General features: G+C 41.2%; 1 protein-coding gene across 11 annotated transcripts in view; it reads left to right on the top strand.

Moving 5' to 3' along the window:
- DMD (dystrophin) overlaps positions 1-25449 on the top strand; it is a 1858252-nt gene that overhangs the window by 795478 nt on the left and 1037325 nt on the right. For 10 of the 11 annotated variants that reach the window (XM_069970999.1, XM_069971008.1, XM_069971005.1 and 7 more), the window contains one exon: positions 23700-23894. The exons of the other annotated variant lie outside the window; for it this stretch is intronic. In XM_069970999.1, the coding sequence (XP_069827100.1) occupies positions 23700-23894 (195 nt within the window). The remainder of the gene's footprint in view (positions 1-23699; positions 23895-25449) is intronic. 11 annotated transcript variants of the gene reach the window in all.

The raw sequence follows: 25449 nt of genomic DNA, 5'->3' as shown, positions 1-25449 counted from the left end.
ATCGTCACCGGAAGGATTGTGGGTATGGTGTCTGTGTGTGTCTGTGTTTTTTTTTTTTTTTTTTGGGGGGGGGGGGGATGGGGGGTCCCGCCGTAGTTCTCCTTTAAGCCCTTATTGACTTCTATAGGACTCCTGTAGCAGAATCCGCCCTAAGAATTGACATGTCAATTCTTTGGCCCCGTTCACACTGATCAAAAATGGCAGAATTCCTCTCCGCCGCAGTATCCTGCAGTTCTCAGTGTCCTGCAGTGAGTTAATGAGAGGGCGTGCGCGCATCCGCTCTCCGCTCAGAGAAATGACAAAGAAATTCTTTGAGCTGAGAGGAGAGGAAGCGCCCACCCTCCCATTCACTCACTGTAGGACACTGAGCACGGAGGGATTCCACCATTTTTATTCAGTGTGAACTGGGCAATTAGGCAGAAAGCAGATCTGCGGCAGGAAATTCTGCTCTGAAATTCTGCAGTGTGAACATGGGACATTGTTCTGTTCATATTTTACAGGAGGAATTTCAAAATTAAATAAGGGTAGGTTCACACTTAAGAATTCTCAAGGAATTGTAGAGCAAAGTTTTCTGCTTGAAATTCCTCATCTATTCAGCTCTGGCAGATTTTGAGCAGAATGCAAGCGCAATTCAAGCAGAATACAAGCGAATTTAAGCCCCCATTGACTTCTATAGGATTCCTCTAGCAGAATCCGCCCAAAAAAAGCAGATCAGTGGCAGAGAATTCTGCTCGGAAATTCTGCGGAGTCAAATGCTGAAATGAGAAAGGATTCCTCTTCAATTCCTCACCTAATTCCTCACCTATTCCTCAGTGTGAACAAACCCCATGGTCATAATGACAGTCTATGGGAAGCGCGCGCAGCTCCTCTTCCCGCGCTGAAGAATGAACATGTTTATTCTTCAGCGCCGAGAGATGCAGGGCGCGCCTCCTATAGAGTGTCATTAGGACATGGAAGGTGGAGCTTTTCTTGCTCTGTGTGAACGGGCCTATATGTTAATTTTTCTTAAATTCCCCACTAAAGGGTGTGTGTACACTGAGGAAAAGGTTAGGAATTGAAGAGGAATCCACTCTAATTTTAACTTGAAATTCCTTCCGTAAAATATGTACAGAGCAATGTCCTATTGTGTTTAATGGGATTTCTGCTCTGTTGTTCACACTGCAGAATTTCCGAGCAGAATTTTCTGCCGCTGATCTGCTTTCTGCCCAAAGAATGGACATGTCAATTCTTTGGGCAGATTCTGCTAGAGGATTCCTATAGAAGTCAATGGGGGGTTAAATTCTACTTGCATTCTGCTTGCATTCCGCTTGTATTCTGCTTCTGCGGATTTCTGCTCAAATTCTGCCAGAGCTGAAAAGGCGACCAATTTCAAATTTTCTGCTTCAATTCCTCGAGAATTGCTCAGTGTGCATATACCCTAAGGGCTCATGCACACTGAGCAAAAGACGAGGAATTGCTGCTTGAAGATTTCTGCTTGAAATCCCTCTTTCAGGGTATGTGCACACTGAGGAATTCTCGAGGAATTGAAACAGAAAGTTTTCTGGCAGAATTTAAGCCCCCCATTGACTTCTATAGGATTCCTCTAGCAGATCTACAGCAGAAAATTCTGCTTGGAAATTCTTTTTTTTTTTAAACAATATTTTATTCAAAGTTTACAGCGATACAGTTATACAGTTTAGGAGACAGGCTGGGTCCATACCCTTGGAGTCGCTTTCAAGTGCGATATCCTAATAACTTTTAGGTACACAATGTGTGGATCATGCATTCACGCGGCAGGTTGTACAAATAATGCCCGTATTGATCTGAAAATATGTCTTTATCCCGCCGGAGCTTCTCAGTCGCCTGCCTATATCATGCAGACATTGGAGTATCTTTAGCAGAAACACACAATATCAAAATAGTCAAACAAAAAAAAGAAAAACATATCAAACAATACAAATCCCATATGAAATCATGGCATTCCCATGTGCGAGTCTCCAAGGCGAATACTGATATAAAACATGTACAGTTACGGCAAGAGAGTTGTTATATGTACCGTCAAGTCACCTCCCAATGAACATGAGTCGACACCCGCCCCTTTAGTACGATAGGTAAGTAACCAGTAGGTAGTTTGGCGCACTGGAGGGAGGGAGAAGGTGGGATCATAATAGAAAAACCCTTAGGGTTCACTTCCTGGTCGGTGGACTTTAAGGATGCCTAGTGATCCTTGTATATCCTCTGTAAGGTACCAGGTAGATTGTGTGAAGGCTTGCATTATGGATTGGATCTCAGTGTGTGAGAAGTATGTCTCAATGAAACGCCTCCATCTGCAGAAGAGCGGTTCAGTCAGTTTATCTTTTTCTCTCAAGGCAAGTCTGCGTTCCACATAAAAGAGATGTTGTAATCTCTCTATCACTATTGTGATAGTTGGTATGGTAGGTTTTATCCACTCCTTGAGAATGCTCAGTTTGGCTACCATTACTATGTAGTGGGCTAAAGTAGGGAGATAGGAGTAGGGTTCTCCCGAGTCCACCGGGTTTAGACTAATGTGGAACAGTGCTTCCATTGGAGTTAACCTGATCGTAGATGAAGTGACCCTGTGGATAAGGTGTGATACCTCCCTCCAGTACACCTCTAGGCGGGGGCAGTTCCAAATACCGTGGAACAAGTCAGTTTTAGGGGTATCACATTTTGGACAGGATGGTCTGCGTTCCGGAAGCGCTATAGATGGAGGAAACGTAAATGCATAGATGGCATTATGAATAAGCTTCAACTGCGTTTCCCTCCATTTCTCATTCACAATACGCTTACGGAAGGCAGTCATCCCAGTCTGGATGTGTTTAGACATATCAGGGATATTCAGCACTGTGCCCCAGTATTTACCTGGGGGTACACTTGAAGATGGTAGTAACCGCGGGAGCATTGTCTTATACAGTAGAGAGATGGAGTTCCCAGGGGGGTGTAGTAGCAAGGAATCAAAGTCATTTGGGCAGGCCTCTGATGCCACATCTCGTAGTCTGGAAGTGAAGTAGGACTTGATCTGGTAGTATGAAAGGAAGTCGGTAGATGATGTTTGGAATGCAGTTCCTATCTCTGGCAATGTGAGCCAGCGACGTTCAGCTGGGTGGAGTAGGTCTCCCAGGACCTTAATCCCCTTATTCCGCCATCTAGAGAGAAGCCCGCTATTATCCCCTGGAGAGAAGTCTGGCACGTTCCACAATGGGTAGTGTTTAGAACACTGGAAAGGCCTATTGTAGGACCGCCTGACTTGTTTCCAAGCCAATATGGTATCACGGATGACAATGGAGTGTTTCACTTCCGGGGGGAGCACAGAGAGAGGACCATGCAGAATAGCCATGAGATCCCAAGGTTTTGATAGCTGTCTCTCCAGACGTGTGTTGGAGTGGACGGTAGTGTTATGCTGCCAATCCAATATATGCCTGAAGAGGCATGCTAAGTTATATCCTCGGATGTTGGGGAAATTAACCCCCCCTTCACCCTTGGAGAGCATAAGTTTGGAGAGAGCGATCCTCGGCTTCTTGCCAGCCCAAATGAACCTAGTGAAAGTGGATTGCAAGGAAAGAACGTCTGAATGTTTGAGCAGCATGGGTATAGTTTGGAGTGGGTATAGGAGTTTGGAAAAGCCTGACATTTTAACTAAATGACACCTACCTAGCAGAGAAAGGGGGAGTGAGTGCCACCTATATAGGTCGGAGCGTATTTTAGCAAATAAAGGGGGGTAGTTCAGGTCGTATAGAGAGTGGGACGTTTTGCCTATCTTTATTCCTAAATATGTTATGGCGGATGTTGCCATGGTAAGACCCAGGCTGGCCAGATCATGAGCCTGCGTTCTCAGAGGCTGGAAAAGAGGGAGCAATTCCGACTTACCTGTGTTGACCCTGTAACCCGAATAGCTGCCAAAATCCCTTAGCACCTGTATGATGTTGGGGACGTCATTTATGGGGTCGTTAGAAAAAAGGATGATATCATCCGCGAACAGGGCTGCACGTACCACCTCCTCACCGACCGGAATTCCGGAGAACACCGCCCCAGAGGTAAGATATCTGGATAGCGGTTCTAGAGCTAAGTTGAAGAGAAGGGGCGATAACGGGCAGCCCTGGCGCGTTCCCTTTTGTAGATGGATGACTGGGGAGAGGAATCCTGGCGTGTAAATTCGTGCTGTTGGTGAGGAGTAGATGTGGGATAGCAGAGCTCTAAAGGGTCCCGAGAACCCAAATGCATCTAGCACCGCCCCCAGCCAGGGCCATCGGACGTTGTCAAAAGCCTTTTCGGCATCTAGTGTGACAAGGGTAGGATGGGCCCCTGGCTGAGGGCGGAGCCGTACTCTATCTAGCACCGCGATCACCGTCCGGATATTAGTGACGGCAGATCTATTTTTGATAAACCCTACTTGTTCTGCGGATATCAGGTCTGGCATGATAGTAGAGAGGCGGTCGGCCATGATTTTGGTCAAGATTTTGGTGTCCACGTTAATGAGGGATATGGGCCGATATGAACCTGGTTGCAAGGGGTCCTTACCCGGTTTGGGCAAAAGTTTTATGTATGACATGTCTGCCGATGGGGGCAGGCCCTTGTCGGATAGAGCTCCATTATATAGTTCGGATAGGGGGGTAGAAATTTGGTCGCCTAGAATTTTAAAGAATTCCCCCGAGTATCCATCTGGTCCCGGGGCCTTAGAGGGTTTAAGTTGTTTAATGGTGTCCAGAACTAACTGAGGTGAGATAGGGGCATTCAGAAGGTCTAGGTGGTCAGGTGTCACTCTAGGAAGGGGAATTTTTTGGAGAAGAGTGTCGGATATCTGAGTTGTGTCGGAGTCAGTGTATATCTGTGAATAATATTGGGCTAGGTAATCGCTAATGGCTTTTGGGCTGGCAAGGAGTCTATCACAGGAATCGCGGAGGGTGGTGATATGATGGACCGCCCTAGGGCCTCTAGCAAGGTTGGCAAGTAGCTTACCCGCCTTGTTGCCAAATTTATGTAGGGTGGTTTCAAATTCCGATCTGTAGAGGTCCTCCCTCTGTGCTGCCCAGTCATCAAATTGGCGTTTAGCTTGAGTCCAGGCTTCCTTGTTCAGTGGGGTGGGTGTCTGTAGAAAAAGATCATAGCAATTACGCAGATGTTCACTAGCCGTTTTAAATTTTTCCAGTGCTTCCTTCTTTTTCGCTGTAGTATATGCAATGATATGACCCCGTAGTACGGCTTTTGCCGTGTCCCAAAAAAGTGTCATATTGTCCCTATGAGCTGCGTTATCTGCGTTGTATGTGAGCCACCATCCCTTTAGGAGGGAGGTGAAGTTATCATCCTTGCTGAATGATTGCGGAAAGCGCCATAAAATATCAGTTCCTCTGGGGAATACCTCAGCCAGAGAAATCGATATCGGGGAATGATCCGATATTACCATTTGTTCAATTGATGCTTGTACAACTTTAGGGAACAGGGATTGGGAGGTAAAAAGGTAGTCTATACGCGACCAGGTAGACCTCGGGGCCGAATAGAAAGTGTATTCTCGCTCTACCGGGTTATGTGCCCTCCAGGAGTCCACCAGGTCGGCATGGGACAATAGTGAGGGTAATGCTTTATCTCTGGCGGATACTACCGGGACACCTGTAGAGGCAGTTCCCGAAGACCTATCTGCTTGAGGTCGAACCACCGAGTTGAAATCGCCACCCACAATTTTGTAAGGGGCGGGGTCTGACAATATTTGTGACTCTAGGGATGAAAAAAAGGTTGCATTGCCATCATTAGGGGCATATACATTGTATATACTCAGGGTCCCACTAGGTGTTTCCAGAACCAAATTATTAATCCGTCCTGCCTTATCATGAGATGATTTGAGGACCTTATAGGATAGGTTCCTGTGCAGCAAAGTAATCACCCCCGCCTTCCCCTCCACTGAGGGGGACCCATAGATCTCCCCCACCCACAGTTTTTTCATTCTGAAGAATTCGTCCTGGGTCAGGTGAGATTCCTGAAGCAGGACGACATCCCCTTTCAGCTTTTTGAGGTGGCGTAGGACCATGGAACGCTTATTCGGGGAGCGCAGCCCCTTCGTATTCCATGAAATTATACGCATTAAAATATGAAAGAGAAATATTTTGGCTATGCCAATGATTACTTACTGTACTTAAGTCAGAGTTCCTCACTGCCTTGTGGTTATTTTTGGACTCGCACATGGGAGATGCGTCAACATACATAAACATGAACTGAATAGAAATAACATACAACAACAGCATTATAACCAACTAAAATAAAGTAACAGCGCCAATAGGTGGCGAGATGGCTAGTGCAGGACTACTAGCCAAGTAGTGAGGCGCTCTTGACTTCCTTTTTTCAGGGGGAGAAGCAAACCTCCAAACCAAATATCCTCATAATCATGAGATTAGCCTGGGAGAGTGGGGGGGGGTAAAGGCGAGGGGGGGGAAGAATCGGGGGGGAAGAAGGGGTGACACAAGGAAGGGAGGGGGGTAAGGAGGTGGGGGAGGGGGAGGAGAGGGAATGGTAGGGGAGGGATGGTCAGGGTGGGAAGGGGGGAGACAGAGAATACACGGTGTATCATGAGACTAAGGAGAGGAGTAACCCTCCGTGCATCATTTTACACAAGCCTCCCCGTGGAAATGGAGGGATGAAAGAGGAGACGTGTGTCTAGTGGAGGCCTGAGAAAATCCAAGAAAGCCTTGGAAAAGAAAGTTAAATTTAACCGGACCAAAAAAGAATTTCAAAACCTGTTCATCCCGTTAAACTTGGAGAGGGAGGGAGAGGGGGGGCAGTATACAAATCAGATGGTCACAGTGGTTCCCCCATTATCCTGTTGTACTCCATCTTTAGCCGAAGAATCAATCATGGGGGGGCTAGTTCCTCCTCCGGCGCCGGCAGATGGTTCTGTTTGCGGCGTTTCTTGCCCGGGCTTATCAGAAATAGATCCGCTGACGGCTCCTGGATCATGTCTTCCTGAAGGGGGGAAGATGTCGGGACAGGTCGCAAAAGAGGGCAGTGGGCCGCTTCCTCAGCTGAGGTGTATGATTGCAGACTGCCATCACTGTATATTATCTTCAGGGTCGCAGGGTACTGCAGGCGAAACTTTATACCTTTCCTGTACAGTTCAGAGCATACTGTACTGAACGCTCTGCGCTTGCGTGTGGTCTCTGCTGAATAATCTGCAAACAGGATTATTTTACTTTCATTAAGCATAAGGGGAGTGTTCCTGGATCTAAAGGCTTTGAGGACATCCTCTTTATCATTGAAATCCAGGTATCTCATGATGACCTGTCGCGGGCGTGTTTTCCCGATACCGTTATTGTCATCAAGGTTTGTAATGCCGGGCCCAACTCGGTGCGCGCGCTCCACTTTCTTGGGGAAGGGCAACCCCAGGGCCTCTGGTAATATAGTCTCACATACATGTTTAAGTTGCTGCGGTTTGACGGACTCCGGGAGGCCGATTAGTCGCAGATTGTTGCGACGCGCCCGGTTCTCCTGATCCTCAAGGCGGTCCCTAAGTATGGCGGTTTCTCTTGTGAGGTAGCGGACCTGGGCGACTGTGGAAGAGGAAACGTTTTCCGCCTGGTGTACTCTGTGTTCAATTTCATCCATGCGAACTGCATGTTTTTGTACTTCTAGTTGTAAGGCTTGCAGGGATGCCCCTATGGTAGTGACCAGAGTCTCTCTTAGGTCAGGCGCCAGGCGATCCGCCACCGCTATAGCCAGGTGCTTGTAATTGATAGGGATCATGGGTGACTGTGGCGCAGCTGCCAGCTCATGCGGGAGGGAGATCTGGGAGTCCTGAGATAATAGAATATAGTCCGAGTCGGGTGTACTTATCTGTTCTGGTATGCTTGCCGGGTCATCATGGGCCCTGGCGCCCGCTCTGGTTTGTGATGGCGCGGCTGTACATGTGGCGTCCGCCATCTTGGGAGCAGAAGAGGCTGCCTCCGTGCTGGTGCCGGCCGGACCGGCGGGGACTCTCAGCACAAACCGGTCCATGCGAGGGTGATCCGGAGCAGGTGAGGGGTCTCACGGTAATGTCCGTCCCCAACTGCGGCCAGTTTCGTCGCTGTGTATGCGGGTATAGTGAGGTGGTCTGGAGGAGCTGCGTCCCGCACGTCCTCACATCCCTGCGCCGGAACCGGAAGTCTCTGCTTGGAAATTCTGTGAACAACAGAGCAGAAAACCCATTGAACACAATGGGACTTTGCTTTGTACATATTTTACGGAAGGAATTTCAAGCTGAATTCCTTGTTTTTTCCTCAGTGTGCACATACCCTCAGGGTATGTACACACTGAGGAAAAGGTGAGGAATTAGGTGAGGAATTGAAGAGGAATTTCAGCTTGAAATTCCCCCTGTAAAATATGTACAGGGTAAAGTCCCATTGTGTTTAGTGGGTATTCTGCTCTGTTTTTCACACTGTAGAATTTCCGAGCAGAATTTTCTGCTGTAGATCTGCTAGAGGTATCCTATAGAAGTCAATGGGGGGCTTAAATTCTGCTTGAATTCTGGCTGAAAACTTTCTGCTTCAATTCCTCGAGAATTGCTCAGTGTGCATATACCCTTAGGGCAGCTAAAATGTCATGGGCCCTGGTGCAAAAGGTCAACTTGTTGCCTCCCCTTGACCAGTGACACCATACCATACCAAAACTACATATCCCCCCAAACCGCCTCACTCTACGCTGCCATTTCATAATACTACTGTACTGTTACTGCATTAAAATCTATTATAGAAGGCCAATATTCTCCCACAGCAGTGACAGCTGTATTCTGCAGACTTTTTAAGTGATACGTCCAGTAACTCACAGGGGACGTCTTCTCTTCTTGTAACCTTTTTGCAAATCTGAGTTCTTCACTCTTCCTTTTCTTCTCCATCTGGTCCAGACATCATGAAAACGTCTTCAGACATGACTCGCCGTGACCCCTGTAGCTACATCTTTGTATAAATATGTATTCTCTGAGAGTAGTTGTTGGTAGTGATGGCCAGATTGTACATGTTAATTGCCACTCTCTGCATCCTGATCCCTCTCGACATGATATATGTGACCAGTGCAGCCATAGGTCAGAATAGTACAATGTTTTAAGGCATATTCCACTTTTAAGGGGTCTAATGAGACCACATTTGGAATTCTGTGTTAAATTTTGAAGACTTCACCTACCATAAGATATTAATAAACAGAGCGGGTCCATAGATGGTCAACAAAATGGTTAAAAGTTTTGAGCTCAAAACCCAGGAAAGAGTTAAAGCAAACCCTTCAGATCAGTTCCATGCACAAGCCCCATGGAACTCTGGTGTGGACCTATTCATAATTACCCAATTCTTTGGCATCAGGAGCAAAAGCACAAAGATCAGGAGAAGCTATGTGTTAACGGGATTGCTATTATTTGCTGCTACCTTCCAAAAAAAACAAAAACAAATTTTGCAACAAGTATACCTAATAAAGGAGAAGTCCGGCTAAAAATTTTATTAAAGTATTATATTCCCCCCAAAAAGTTATACAAATCACCAATATACACTTATCATGGGAAATGCTTACAAAGTGCCTTTTTTCCCTGCACTTACTACTGCATCAAGGCTTCACTTTCTGGATAAAATGGTGATGTCACGACCCGACTCTCAGAGCTGTGCAGGCTGTGGCTGCTGGAGAGGATGATGGCAGAAGGATGCTCAGTGTCCCTCCAGTGCTCTGTGTCCCTCAGTGTCCCCCTGCCATCATCCTCTCCAGCAGCCACAGCCAACACAGCTCTGGGAGTCGGTTTGTGACATCACCATGCTATCCTTGATGCAGTAGTAAGTGCAAGGAAATCAAGCACTTTATAAGCATTTCCCATAATAAGTGTATATTGGATTTTTATAGTTTTTGGGGGGCAATACAATACCTTAATAAAGATTTTTGACGGACTTCTCCTTTAATTCATCTGTTCCAGTGAAAGGTCAATGTCCTATAATCCTGCTATAATTCTGATAGTTTTGCATTATTCAGCCAGATCGTCTGTAGCATTGTTTATTGACTATGGTGTACTGTTACATTGGTCCAAGAAAGTCTATTGGATGTTAAAAATACTGTAATCTAAGGCCACTGTATGATTAAAACATGAAAAAATGGCACATCAGATAAGGAAAGATTAATTGTTTTGGGAATACAAAAGCAACCATAAGAAAAAGATTGTGTTAAACAAATCTAGTTTAAAGCAGCAATTTAAAGTCTTGTATGCAACTGAGGATGATTTTTCAAAGGGTAATTGCTATATGGCCACGTGGTTGCAGTGCACACTGAATTTGGCATTAAAATGACATGCTTGTGACCTGAATGGAAATTTGTGATGCACTTCAGTTACTGCATTGCAATGCAAATCTATTGGACTTGGGGCAATTCTGTACACTGCTTGATTTAACAGCAGGTTTCAGAGTTGCCAGGAGTTTGCGCCTGGATCCTACCACTAGACTTAAATTATTTGTTGAAATTATACACTCTCCCACAAGTCAATAGTACTCTCTGTTTAATTACAACTCAGCTGCATCCATACATTTCAGTAATACCATAATACCACCAACAGTGTCACAGCATTTTGTATATCTTTTAGAGGATACAGGATTACTGGGTCTATGCAGGAAAAAGGTCACAAATGCAGTGAAGGAGCAGCAGTAGTCATTGGAGCCAGTGGAGGTCCAGCAATAGTCATTTGGGGCCAGTACCGGAGCAGCAGTAGTCAACATGGAGGACAGGCATCAGCAACAGTAATCAACATGGAGGCCAGGCAGGAGCAGCAGTAGCCAACATGGAGGACAGGCATCAGCAACAGTAGTCAACATGTAGGCCAGGCAGGAGCAGAAGTAGCCAACATGGAGGCCAGGCAGGGGCAGCAATAGTCAACATGAAGGCCAGGCAGGAGCAGCAGTAGTCAACATGGCGGCAAGGACAGGCACACCAGTAGTCAACCTGGATGCCAGTTAAGGCCCAGCAGTAGCCAATATGGAGGCAAGGGCAGGCCCACCAGTAGTCAACCTGGATGCCAGTTAGACTTTTATTCTATACACCTGCACCAGGTATTTTTGTCTGTCAGAATAAGACAGATGTGATATACACACTATCAGAGGTATAGGACTGGTATATCTGTAGAGCACGTTTTTGTTCTGTGCACCCTTTGTTGTCCTATGCCTAATCTATCTATCTTTCGCCCTCTCTATATTTCTCACTCAATCACTAGATGTTTCTCCTCTCTGCTATCCTAATCTTTCCTTTCCTTTAATATCTTCTCAGGAGTCTGTAGTACACAACAGCAGGAGCACCAGCAGCATTTTGATAATCACGAGCTGTGTACACTGCAGCCAGTAACAACCTCCTTCCTCTCTCTGTGCAGACTGTGTGGTGCAGTCATGTGACCGCTCCTCTTAAAGCAATACCCACATCACACAGGGGGTGTGCTAGTGCAAAATCCCTGCTGATTGGATGTGTTCTGGGCATCATGGGAAAGCGCTTTTCCCACCTGGAACACTTCCTGCTTTCTAGACTGGCGGCTGCCATTTTAGAAAGCAAGAAAAAAAAAATCGGAGCGGATTTCCAAAAATCCGAATCCGATCGGACTCGGATTTTTTGAAAAATCCGAACCGGATCCCATACCGGCCGAACCGGTTCGCTCATCTCTAGACAAACGATAAAGCCAATTTTAGGATTTGAACATGTTGAGAAGTATTCCATACTATGTAAGAGCTAATAAAAATCTCCAAAGTTTTTAATACAATATTTGTGATGGTTCTTAGCTTCACATCTCTTCTTACATGGCACCCACTCATAATACAGCACAAGCTGAATGCATTTATCCAAATGTTGTCTTGCAATGTTAAATGACATACAGATTATCTTGATGAATATAAGCACATCAAAACTTCAGGAGTTATTCAAAATGGAAATGATGCAATATTCTTGAGTAAAGAAAGAAGAATCATAGTGGGGTAGTTTAGCTTAAAAAACAACGTATGCATTCCATTACTTTGTATAGTTTACATGAAAAGAGGATGTTATTTATGGTTTTTTTCACCTTTGTCAGTGGTTTGCACATCTGCTTCTTTTATACAGCATATCATATGGTGGATTTGCTAGCATATACACGTAAAACAGACAATTTTGGATAAAATAAATCATATATAGAAATAGGATAAAATAAAAAGTGAACTCAACAAAATGCTTGTTAATATTGACTGCTCTGCTCCCCCCTTCTTAAAGGAGAAGTCTGATGATTCCTAAAATCCTAAAGCTGGCAGGGGGGCGATTGATTACAAGTAGGTACTTACCTCTCCTTGTGCCCACGGTGAGCGGATTGACCATGGGACCCCTGCTTGACATTATTTTCCCCCGAGTTGTGATGTCACAACTTGGGGGGGAAATGCCTTTCCCCCGTTGATGAACTGATTGCTCAGCCAATCAGTGACTGGAGCAATGTCCCACCCCAGTCACTTACTGGCTAAGCAGTCAGTTCATCAGGCGGGTCATGACCATGGACTCCCCAGAGATCCCAGAGCTATACGTGGGTTCCACGAGCACGAGGAAAAGTAAGTTCCTACTTGTTTTCAATTCCCCCCTTCCCCCTGCAGACTTCAGGATTTTTGCAATCCCGGACTTCTCCTTTAAACATTAAGTAACATAACGCCTTACTGTGGCACAACAATGAAATTATTACTTATCATGAGCAAATACTAAAGAAAATAGCTAGTATTAATATTGTAATAAAAATATCATCATATCATTATATAAATCTGTATAATATTTACTAACCCCAGAAAATTAAGTAGGTTAGACATAATGTAACTGTAAAAGTCCTAGTCTGCTCCATTACACGCTACATACCACATTACCTTTCATTTCTATCCATTTTTTTCTCTGCATTTTTTTAAATTTTTTTTGCTTCTATGTGATTTGAAGTGTCAGCAACAAGACAACGGTGGACAAGGAACTGCACTGTTGGATTAGTCTATGGTATAATGTCTATTTATAGCTTTGATACAAATCCAACCTTTCATCAGAGATTTACCTTAAACAAGACAATTTTGAAATTGCTAAATTAAATGTTAATAAAGGCCATAAAAAGCTAGGAGTTTCTAATGGTTCAAGCATTGATTCAGATCCTATAAAGTGATGGGTTATCACTAAGACATAATATCACTTTGGGATCAGCGGGTGACTGAGATCAGCGGTGCTGCCACCGCTTCTATTCCTTGGAGAGACAGCAGATCATTGCTATATGAGTCAGCTGATTATTGCCTTCTATCACACAGAATGATTATCAGCCGATAATCATTCTGTGTAATTGGGCCTTTACACCAGCACAACCTACTCAGGTGAGAGTTCTATGTGCTTTCTTTCGCCACTTTAGCCCTGAATGAATTACGCTATGAATATTTTGTATCTATGGATGAAGGCTCTGTTGCCCCACACATAAAAATGGGAACCATTAGGGGGGAAAAGCTGCATAATGGATCATTCCTATACTGAGTAGACATTGTATATCAGTAACTAACCAATAAAGTGTTTTTTGTTTTTAATCAGCTGATAGGTGGGCAACCCCTATAAGTCCTTTAAAGAACTACTGTCATTTGTCTGTCTATCTATCTATCTATCTATCTATCTATCTATCTATCTATCTATCATGTCAAAAGCTCAACCACATGCTTAACTCCTGTGCAGGCCTCCTGATCCAACTAAGAGCAAAAGCTGGCCTCCAAAGACCTATAATTAAGCCTGGCTCCTGCTATCAGTAGGATTGGACCACTGGATGAGAAGTGAAGTGGACAGCCACACACTTCTGAAAAAAACTTGTGATCACACCAGGTCAAAGCTTAAAGCGTAACCGTCATTTCAGGGTCATTTTTTTGAAAACATTAAATATCAACAGTTCAAGCGATTTTAAGAAACTCTGTAATAGGTTTTATGTACTGAAAGAGTTAACTTCTGGACTAAAAAGGCAATCTCCCAGCCCCCACCCTCACTGCAAAAGAAGCAGGATTTCTCTGTCCATTATGTGTCTATGGAGAGGGGAGGGGCTGTTAGGAGTGACTGAGCACGGAGGATTTCTGCAAAGCACAACACTCTCTAATCTTTTCTCAGTAAGTTCATAGATAAGCACTGACCTTTCTGAAACCTGAATCCAGCATTTTAGGTGCCCAGAGAGTCTACAAACAGCTGACCTTCATGTCACCTCTTCCTGCTCCCTCATCTCCCTCGGCCCCTCCCCCCTTCATAGGCTTACAATGGAGAGAGCAGAGCCCGTCTTCACTGGCTTCTCTGTAATGAAGACGTGTTTGCCTGATAATGCACAGATAAGAAGTCTGGGGGGAGGCTGGGAAATTGCTTCTTGAGTACAGAAGGAGGCTTTTTTGGCTGATAAAACCTATTACAGAGTTTCTTAAAATCGCTTAGACTACTGATTTCTGCAATAAAAAAAAAACATGACAGTTACGCTTTAACTTTTGAAATGTCTGAACAAGTCAAAAATTAAAATAACAGTAATGCTTTAAAGATAGGCAGTTTTAATTTCATTTTATTTATTCTCATATTCAGAAAGCCATATTTATTTTTACATTGTTCTGTCCCTATAGCCATATGTACTTGTATCATAAAATCTACTGAGAAACCTTTTCACAATTAGGTAATGGTGGAATTGAAACAAAATGCCTTTTTTTGTGTGTTGCTTAATTCTAACACTTGTACCATTTTTATTTTTACACCAATTGAGATATATGTGAGGGCTTGTTTTATTGTATTTGTTTGGTGAATTGTATTATTTATTACCATTTTGGGCTACTGTACATAGAACTATTTGACCACTTTTTATTCATTTTTTTCGGTAGGGGTAAGATGACCAAAAATAGCAATTGTTTTTACATAGTTTATGTGTGAGATAACTAATGGTATTTAGCTGCCAAATGTCTGGTGATAGTAAATGTGTTCATTTTTTTGACATGAAAGGGACCCCCACTAGGCTTTGGCTACCATGGCAACCCTTTAAAGCACTATTATATTATTATAGGGGAAAGTGGTTAGCAGCAAATTCTCCTGACAATTGATCTCCAAGGTTTTAGAAATGTGACCAAAATGGTCAACTTATTTCTGGCCTGGCTTCATTCAAAGGGAAGTTGTCTTGATTACACAGTAACTTTAATTACAATAAAATAAAGAATTTCTGTTTTCCAAATGTCTTACAGATTTTATGCAAAATATCTCCTTTAAATCATCGGTATCCCTTCAACATGTTTTTCAGACAACTACAGATATCTGAAAGACAAGTCATGGCATACTTGATATTTGCTTTATAGATTTTTCTTTATTGAGCTTCCCATTTTGACCTTGTTTTATTCTAGCTAGTGACATTAACGATTACTACAATGGCTAGGGCTTTAGAGAGGTGGGTGGTCCTTTCTAGATTTCCTTTTTTGCCATGTGAAACAATAACTAACCATATGCTAAAACTAATGCTAAAAAATTTCTAAAACTGTATATTTTGTTGTTGTTTAAGAATATACTTTATATGTTACGAACATTTATCATGAGTTTACATTGATTTATTTTTGTTTACATTGGACAATTCGGGTATGTTCACACAATGTCCTTTTTTGGCCATTTCACAGCTGTTTTTTGGACAGCTGTAACTTTGAGGGCAAAAGTTAGCCGTTTTATGACCGCAATCATTTGTATAAATAAGCTGTGTTTGCCGCCAAAATGACGGCCATCCAAAAAAAAAGGCTATGAAACAGCCCAAAAAAAAAAGACATTGCATGAACATAGCCTTAAAGTGAATGTAACATCAGGCCTAGGCTGAAGCACTGGAGGCGGGCCGACCCACCCCCAGTGGGAGGAAATCCCTGCCCCTCTATGATACAGCTCCACTAGAATGACTGGAGCCGTATCATAGAGGGGCGGGGGTCTCCTCCCAATGAGGGTGGTTCGGCCCGCCTCCAGTGCTTCAGCCCAGGCCTGATAGTACATTCACTTTAAGGCTGGGTTCACACTACGTATATTTCATTCAGTATTGTGGTCCTCATATTGCAACCAAAACCAGGAGTGGATTAAAAACACAATGTTGAAATTGAGTGGATGGCCGCCATTTAATGGCAAATATTTGCTGTTATTTTAAAACAACGGCTGTTGTATTGAAATAATGGCAGTTATTTACTGTTATATGGCGGCCATCCACTCAATTTCAACATTGTGTGAACAGATCCTTTCTGTGTTTTTAATCCACTCCTGGTTTTGGTTGCAATATGAGGACCACAATACTGACTGAAATATACGTAGTGTTAACCCAGCCTAAAGAACAAATTTAGTTTTCATGGGACTTCTCCTTTAAGGTTAAAACATTAAATTAAGAAAAAACTAACAAACGAATACAGAAGTGTTTACAATATATTTGTGCAATGTTCCCTTTCATATATATTATCAAGCAAATAGATTTCTGCCACTACAGATTTCAGCAAGCAATCTAAAATATATGTAAAGCAGAAAGGCAAAATCATATTTTCCTTGTACCCTATGACAAACACCATGGAGTTATTTGTTATATTAGGTTATAATTATTTCCTCTGCCCAGGAGCAAATGGGAATTAAAAAAGAAAAACACAATATATTATTAAAGAAAGTATTGCTTTGAGACATTACTGGTGACACAGCATTAGCAGCACATTGTTACAGAATAATTTTACATATGAGGCAGAAAACTTACTGAAATAACATCTCAGTGAGCTATATGATAAATCTGATTTGGAAATCAGTATACTTTTTTGTTGTGCCCTGCAGTGCTGCAACTCTAGGGCAATAAAACTGCCACTTTGAAGAAAGTTTTGTTATATCTGTATCATATTGGCAGTAAACAATGCCCATTGTATAGGCCCAATACAAAGCATCAAGCATAAATAAAATAAAACTATCCTAAGGTAAATTTACAAGGAACGGCATATTTTACACATTTTCTCAAAAGGAACATTTAATATTTAAAAAGATTGGTTAAAACTTGATTTGTATATTTAATTTATGTGCTAGGTCTATTTTTTAAAATTGCATGTATAGTTTTGAGTAGAAAAACATATATACATATTGTAAAAAAGTAAACTTAATAGCTAAAATGCATCACACAAAAACCAATAAACATCTCCTATATTTTCAAGACTTACAGCTATTTTCTGGGCCCAAAAGTGAGGATAATAAACACATATTTTCATATAACATAAGGCTATGTTCACACAACGTAACTTTTCGTAAAAGTACGGCCGTTGTTACATTCGGCAACAACGGCCGTACTTTTTATGTAAAGCTACGCTGCTTAGCCTTCTATGGGATCCCGGCTGGATCGTATACACATCGTATACGCTCCGGCCGGGATCTCCCGCGGCGCCGCAAAGAACTAACACATGTCAGTTTTTTGCGGTCGCTATTCAGTGAGTAGCGGCCGCAAAAAGCTCTATCAGTTCACACAATGAAGCGAGCGGCTACGGCTAGGGGTGAAAATTTTCAGCAGATGAGATGGATACTATGTCTTAGATGATATAATATTCTGAACACTTATAACTCCCACCATAAAAATAAAAGCAAAGTTTTTTTTTTTTATTGAATTAAATATACTATATTAATGCATTATCCAAAGTTTAAAGTGACTGTACCACCAGGCCCAGGCTGAAGCACTGGAGGCGGGGAGACCCACCCTTAGTGAGAGGAAACCCCTGCCCCTCTATGATAGGGTTCCATTGATTCTAAATGAGTCATGTCATGAAGGGACTGGGGTTTCTCCCCACTAAGGGTGAGTCGGGCCGCCTCCAGTGCTTCAGCCTGGACCTGGTGGTACAGTCACTTTAAAAACACCCATAAAAACATGGGCGGAAAGACAACCAATAAGATGCTCAGGGTATATATGACATAATACAAATAGTATCAGGAGAATGATAATATGTTCCCAAAATAAATACCATAATTCTAGACAATAATATTAACTGAACAACATAATAAGTGATACTAATATAGAAAATCAATATAGGGTGTGGTGTAGGGATACATCAAAAGACAGTACTTTTAGTAAAATGTTGCTAAAGTGCATGTGCAGACTGTAATGCAATACTATAATAGTAAATCTATTGGACAATAAAGCAACTCAAGGTTAAATCAGTTTTATTAAAAAAAGTTTAATTCAATTAAAAAAACTTTGTTTTTATTTTTATGGTGGGAGTTATAGCTGTTCTGATCTCTCTCACCTTACAATTATTATAGAAACTTGTTTCCTTTTGAAATTTGTAGGTGTATTAATTTGATATAATATTCTGTCTGAAAGAGGCAGAATTTGGGTAAACATGCTTTCCACTTTGGTCCAGGAACCATGCCTTTACTGATGTACTATTAAAAAACTACCTAGTCCATCTTTTTAAAAATTCTGGGCAATCCCTTAAATGTTATGCTCAAAACCTGATTTTCATAACCCTTAAAAAACTAGGTGTTCAGAGAAACAGTGGGGTAGTTATCAATAACAGCAAATCAAATTGAAGCTTTTAAAGGCCTTTTTAAGAATGAAAGAAGCAATCTGGTGGCTATGGACAACTGCACCACCGTAACACTAAGTTCACACATCGTTTATTTTAATTTTTTTTTAAAGAAAGGACGCTGATTGCAATGGCTAATTGCAGGGTCAATTCTTTAGAATGGGTGTTAGAATAATGTGCCTGTCAATTTTGCTGTTCACACAATGCAATGTGCAGTGGCGGCCGCACATTGCATTGAAGTGAATGGCTAATTGATTTGTGTGCACACCCAACGGTGCCTGTAAATCAGTTGTGAAAAAAGAACGTTCCTGCAGCCGATATGCTAAGCAAAAGACGCTGTTAAATGATGTGTGAACATAGCCCTACACTGTACAATCTTTGATAAATCTTCCCCAGAGTATTTACACTTCATTACATGCACTTGTATTATTTTCAAGATTAATGTCTGTAGTGCTTCTCAAGAATTTTTCAGTTAATAGATCTTAATAGATCATTCACTTATTAGATGCTTCAATAAACCAAATAAATAATATAATGAACTCGTCCACAATGGTATATTTTGTTGGCTGCATGAGGCACAATATCAAAGGACAGGCTGTCCACCCCAGTATTTAAAGGCAGTGGTGTAACTATGGGGGTCGAAAATTAGAATTATATGCAATAAAAGCTAAAATTAAACTGTATGTTATGCTTTCTAGTTATAAAGACTACAAAGTTAAAGGAATGTAATTAAATGTATTTTTTTTTTTTTTTACTTTTTTTTTAAAGAATATTTGGTGATGTTGTTTCTCATTTTCCATATTACTATATAGTAAAATAATCCTGAAATCTGGCGGTTTTCATTACCAGCACTGGGTCGAAAACTAAGCTGACATTTCCTGTTCTGTCTGTGGTCATAAGAAGAGGGCTGCAGTTAACTAATCTGTACAGCATGAGGCTATGTCCACACAATGTTTTTCAACATCCATTATTTGATACAAAAAACTGACATTATTTTGAGTATCGAATAATGGCAGTTTAACATACTACAGTGGCTGTCATTACAAATGACCGCTATGAGCTAAATAACAGCAGCAAATTAATGACATGAACATTAATTTGACAGTCGCTTCGAACAGCAGACTTTATTTTATGCATTGTGTGAACCTATAGCGGTTGTTTCCATAGACTTCCATGGGAAACATTGAAGACTGAAAATGGCCGTTATTTTAAATTACAGATGGCGGCCATTATTTTACTAAAAAAGACAGTGAGTGCACATGGCATAACTGTTAGGTAAAGAAAAAGTGACTAATTAATAACGGCTGTTTTGCAACAACGGCCTTAATTTGTGGCAGCACAGTGGCTCAGTGGTTAGCACTGTATCCTTGCAGTGCTGGAGTCCTGGGTTCAAATCCCACCAGGGAAAACATCTGCAAAGAGTTTGTATCTTCTTTCTGTGTTTGCGTAAGTTTCCTCCCACACCCAAAAACGTATAGATAGGTGAAGTGCTGCGGAATCTGTGTGCGATATACAAATAAAGCATTATTATTATTATTATGAATTTGCACTTATTTTTACATTGTGGGAACATAGCCTTACTCACACATCTGGTATTCATATGAGGTGAAAAAGCAATGGACAATATGTCGAAAAGATAAGAAAATCTTAAATACTGTTTTGACATGTCACACAGATGTTACAACAGTATAGAAAGACTTATAGCTTTATTAAATAAGGGTCTGTATGTCTAAAAGGATGTTTGATAAAGACCATTAGTGATTGAAAAATAGCTTACATTATTTGGTTATCTAAATAAAATATATGTTCCCACAATATGAAAATAAGGTCAAAAAAGATTATGACAATTAATAATGGCCATTGTTTGCCCTTATTTTTACATTGTGGGAACATGGCCTCAAAGGTTTTTCTTTATTCTGGATGCCGTTGGTGCATACATTTTTATAGGTTTTTCTATTTACTTCCATTATTAAAAAAAAAAAAAAAAAGTCAAAATGGATCAGTTTCTTTTAACATACACAAAAACATAGTTGGCCTCAATTTTGTATCTGTTAAAAAAAAGATGCTTTTTATTTAAACATATACACTCACCGGCCACTTTATTCGGTACACCATGCTAGTAATGGGTTGGACCCCCTTGTGCCTTCAGAACTGCCTCAATTCTTCGTGGCATAGATTCAACAAGGTGCTGGAAGCATTCCTCAGAGATTTTGGTCCATATTGACATGATGGCATCACACAGTTGCCGCAGATTTGTCGGCTGCACATCCATGATGCGAATCTCCCGTTCCACCACATCCCAAAGATGCTCTATTGGATTGAGATCTGGTGGCTGTGGAGGCCATTTGAGTACAGTGAACTCATTGTCATGTTCAAGAAACCAGTCTGAGATGATTCTAGCTTTATGACATGGCGCATTATCCTGCTGAAAGTAGCCATCAGATGTTGGGTACATTGTGGTCATAAAGGGATGGACATGGTCAGCAACAATACTCAGGTAGGCTGTGGCATTGCAACGATGCTCAATTGGTACCAAGGGGCCCAAAGAGTGCCAAGAAAATATTCCCCACACCATAACACCACCACCAGCCTGAACCGCTGATACAAGGCAGGATGGATCCATGCTTTCATGTTGTTGATGCCAAATTCTGACCCTACCATCCGAATGTCGCAGCAGAAATCGAGACTCATCAGACCAGAGAACGTTTTTCCAATCTTCTACTGTCCAATTTCGATGAGCTTGTGCAAATTGTAGCCTCAGTTTCCTGTTCTTAGCTGAAAAGAGTGGCACCCGGTGTGGTCTTCTGCTGCTGTAGCCCATCTGCCTCAAAGTTGGACGTACTGTGCGTTCAGAGATGCTCTGCTGCCTACCTTGGTTGTAACGGTTGGCTATTTGAGTCACTGTTGCCTTTCTATCAGCTCGAACCAGTCTGCCCATTCTCCTCTGACCTCTGGCATCAACAAGGCATTTCCGCCCACAGAACTGCCGCTCACTGGATGTTTTTTTTCTTTTTCGGACCATTCTCTGTAAACCCTAGAGATGGTTGTGTGTGAAAATCCCAGTAGATCAGCAGTTTCTGAAATATTCAGACCAGCCCTTCTGGCACCAACAACCATGCCACGTTCAAAGGCACTCAAATCACCTTTCTTCCCCATACTGATGCTTGGTTTGAACTGCAGGAGATTGTCTTGACCATGTCTACATGCCTAAATGCACTGAGTTGCCGCCATGTGATTGGCTGGTTAGAAATTAAGTGGTAACGTGCAGTTGGACAGGTGTACCTAATAATGTGGCCGGTGAGTTTATAATGAAAGTCAATAGAAATATGGATCAAAATGGATGCACACAAATGCATCAGTTTTTTCATCCGTTTTTCTTTAAAAAAAAAAAACGGATGAGAAAAATGCGGTGTGAACCCAGCCTTACTCTTCCTTTTCCACAGCATACAACTTCTGACATTAGGTAGTGACATGAAGGGTTCCTGACCTTCAAGAAATAAAAAGTATTTGCATTCCAGCAGATCATATATTATGCTATTACACCTATTTCTGCAGCCCAAGAATGATATTGTACCCTTATACCAGATACATATACCCTGATTAAATTGTACTTGTCTTCAAAATAGGTTAGCTTTAAAATGAAGAAAAGAAAATGGGTTACAATTCAAAAATGTTCACAATCTACTTTTCAGTCATAAGTATAAAGCTTCACGTAAAAAGTTATCACTCAGAGGACATAATATAAATAGCAATGGAATTAAAATGAGTACATCTTAATTTTGTGACACAATCACATCCGACGCTAAACTAAGCACTGGGAGAGTTTCGCTTGTCAATTTTTAACATCTTTTCAAATCTAATTATACATCAACATCTTTAGATATACAGATATCTTGCTTGTAATTCATTGAGGGGATATGCTGATAAGAGCTGCTGAAGTTATGGCTGAGGTTTTAACTTTGCAGCAAATTGCTTTGAAATTTAATTAGTTACTTTGGTGTAAAACTTAAATTAATGAATAAAGATATAGGAACATATTTATTTAAGATTTACACTAACAGCAGGTTGAAGGCTTATTATTTGCTATTCCTAGATTATGTACTTTATACTCTGTTACTATAGAAGAAAAACATCAACAGGATAAGTATCACAGAAAAATGTTATGAAAACACTTCTGTCACCATATTCTATATTTGATATAACCAACAAAACACAGTAATCAGAGAAGTCAAGGAGAACAGTGATAAAAATTCCAATGAAGTACTCAATCAAGAGTCTCCACTGATGCCACCCAAAATTTAAATATGCAATACAAGAGTCCGTGGAGTCTCGGTTGCGAGTCTCAAAACTCTAGCCTGTTGCCTCGGCATGCCTCCATGATGGGGAGAACACCACACCACCCTGACAATTAGCCCCTTAAGTCCCACTCTGTTGCGAGTATTGGAACATAAATAGGGAAATACCAGGGTGGCCCCTTTTTGTCAATGTCTAACTCAAGTTACGAGTATTGCGATCATGACAAGGGCTTGCCAAGGCAGGCTTCCATCCACAGACAGCTGTTTAGGCGTATTTGCCCCTCGTCAGTGTGGAGTAGGAGTAGGGTAGAGTAGGCTGGTGTGGTGCTCTCCCCATCATAGAGGCACCCCGTGGCAACAGGCTAGATATCTGGCTATCCCGTGTTTTGAGACTCGCAACCGAGACTCCACAGACTCTTGTTTTGCATATTTATATTTAATATAACCCTCTTCTGATACTCTATTTGGGAAAGGTCATGAAAAGGGTGTATGCCCATAGCTATATTGCAGTTAGGTGTATGAGCCGTATATTTAATACCAATGGTACTGTAGGATATTTGCTATAATATGATGCAAACCTTTGATAAAGTTGCAATCTAATGTGAAAGCTATACTATACAACTCAAATAGACCAAAAAAGAACCAAATTATATAGCCAAGCTATTGCATTAACAAAATACAATAAATAGCTATTCAAAATGCGATTGAGAAAGAAATACTGTGAAATGTGTTCACTCTTGCATTTTATAAGGTAGTCTAATGGAATCTTAAGTTGTTTATTAGATGCTATTAACACCACATTTATTTGCATATATTTTATCATGTACAGTTCAAGAACTATGTTTGTTTATTTCTATGCTATTAATAATGTTTGTGCAAGCAGTAAACTTGTTATATATATCCACACCAGCAAACTGTTCATGAAGAGAGCACTCGCTCAATGATTGAAGGAATGAAAGTGGACGCCTCTAATGTGCCTTCTACATACCTGGCAGAGATTGCACGTCTCCAGCAGTCTATTGCTGAGGTGGATCTTCTACTCAACTCTTCATGCCTGAATAAAAAAGACTGTGAAGAATTATCAAAACAAGATGAATGTCTTAAGGTAATTCAATCAACCTATTACATTAATAACCAAGATGACTCTCAGTGATTTTTATTTTTTTTTTTTTTTAATAAGGAAACGCATGCATAATGTATTAAGGGCTGATGTCTTTAATTACATTAGGAAAGGGCACCCTGAGCCTTCAACTACCTTGGGGTATCATATCATATCACACACATTTAAAATTTTGCCTTCAACTAAAACAAAAAGATATACATTTCTATAAAATTATAGATACATAGAAAAGTTTATCCTCAGGTCAGCCCCTCTCTGGACATGACCTTACCACCATTCTTTCCCACCACATTCGTTTTCCTCTGCATTGTAATTCAGGGTAAAAGCTCAGTGTCAATACTATACTGAAGTATATCACTGTGTGTTGGATAACATATGAAAAATGTAAATAAAGTGGAAATGTACACCACTATTATTATAGCATAAACAGGAGTTTTGTCACATACATTAGTATTGTCTCTGCATCCTTTCTTTTAACCAGTGAACAGTTACTTATTTCAAAAAGGGAGAGAGACATCACCAATTATTTTGTCTAGAAGTCGTTACTTAACATAGATCTTGATAGAATAAATATGTAACCACTGAAAAATTGCCACAAAATAATTGACATCCAGGATTCTTTAGGACTTCAATTCAGTAAAGTACACTAAGTGGCAGAAATATCATCTGCACGATTTTTGAGCAGGTGGTGCTTTTATGAGCCGTGCAAACTTTTACGGTGGTTATACAAAAAATAAAATTAGGCGCAAGTGCCATGATAAATCTTGTGCATTCCTTTTTTGCACAAAAACTGGAAAATCGCACAATAAGACTCAATAACAAAGTAGCTAATAAGAAACCATGTCCCCTTCGGGAATAGACAATGGGAAAAGGCGCAGTCAGGTAAAAAGACAAATTTGATCAGCTCTCCTACAACACCATTTACACTAGACAAGAGCATGTTTCTAGGCTGAAATTACTAAAAATCTAACATCCCACCACTAATGGTAAGATAAGACCCAATACAGATATGAAAATCGCTAAAGGCAGCCCCCAAAAGCAGGTGTTTTTTTTGTGCATTTTTCGTGTTCCTTAAATCTATAGTTATGATAAATAGGTGAGCAATCCTTTCTGGAGGACAATAAACCCACTGGCATTTATTGTACAGAACATAAAATTAGATGTGGCAATGCTGAAGTGTCTGCTGTGTATTTTCTAAGATTTTTTTCTGCTTAAGTGGTTTCAGAACTTTTTTTAATTTCTATGCAGTAAGTTCAAATTTGCTTTTAATAATCTGCAGGAATCAAAACATGCTTCTACATTATTGCTGTAATAAAGTTGTGTTTTAGCTGACCCCTCTCACCAGTGTCCAAGCAGTGATTCACTTTGAATTAAAAACAGTTGGTGGTTATTTTATATGTACCAAGCTGACTCTGTAAAAAAAAAAGTGAACCAATTTGTCTTAATGCAAAATCACAGTTCTAAAAGTGTTTTACTAGGGACAGCTTCCTAGCAAAGAGACAGGTGGGAGAACTTTATGATAAAGAACTCTCTGTTTATA

Source organism: Dendropsophus ebraccatus, chromosome 5 (genome assembly GCF_027789765.1).
Source record: "Dendropsophus ebraccatus isolate aDenEbr1 chromosome 5, aDenEbr1.pat, whole genome shotgun sequence".
Taxonomy (NCBI): Eukaryota; Metazoa; Chordata; class Amphibia; order Anura; family Hylidae; genus Dendropsophus; species Dendropsophus ebraccatus.
Note: the sequence above shows the minus strand (reverse complement) of the source record. Positions and strands in the feature narration are given on the sequence as shown.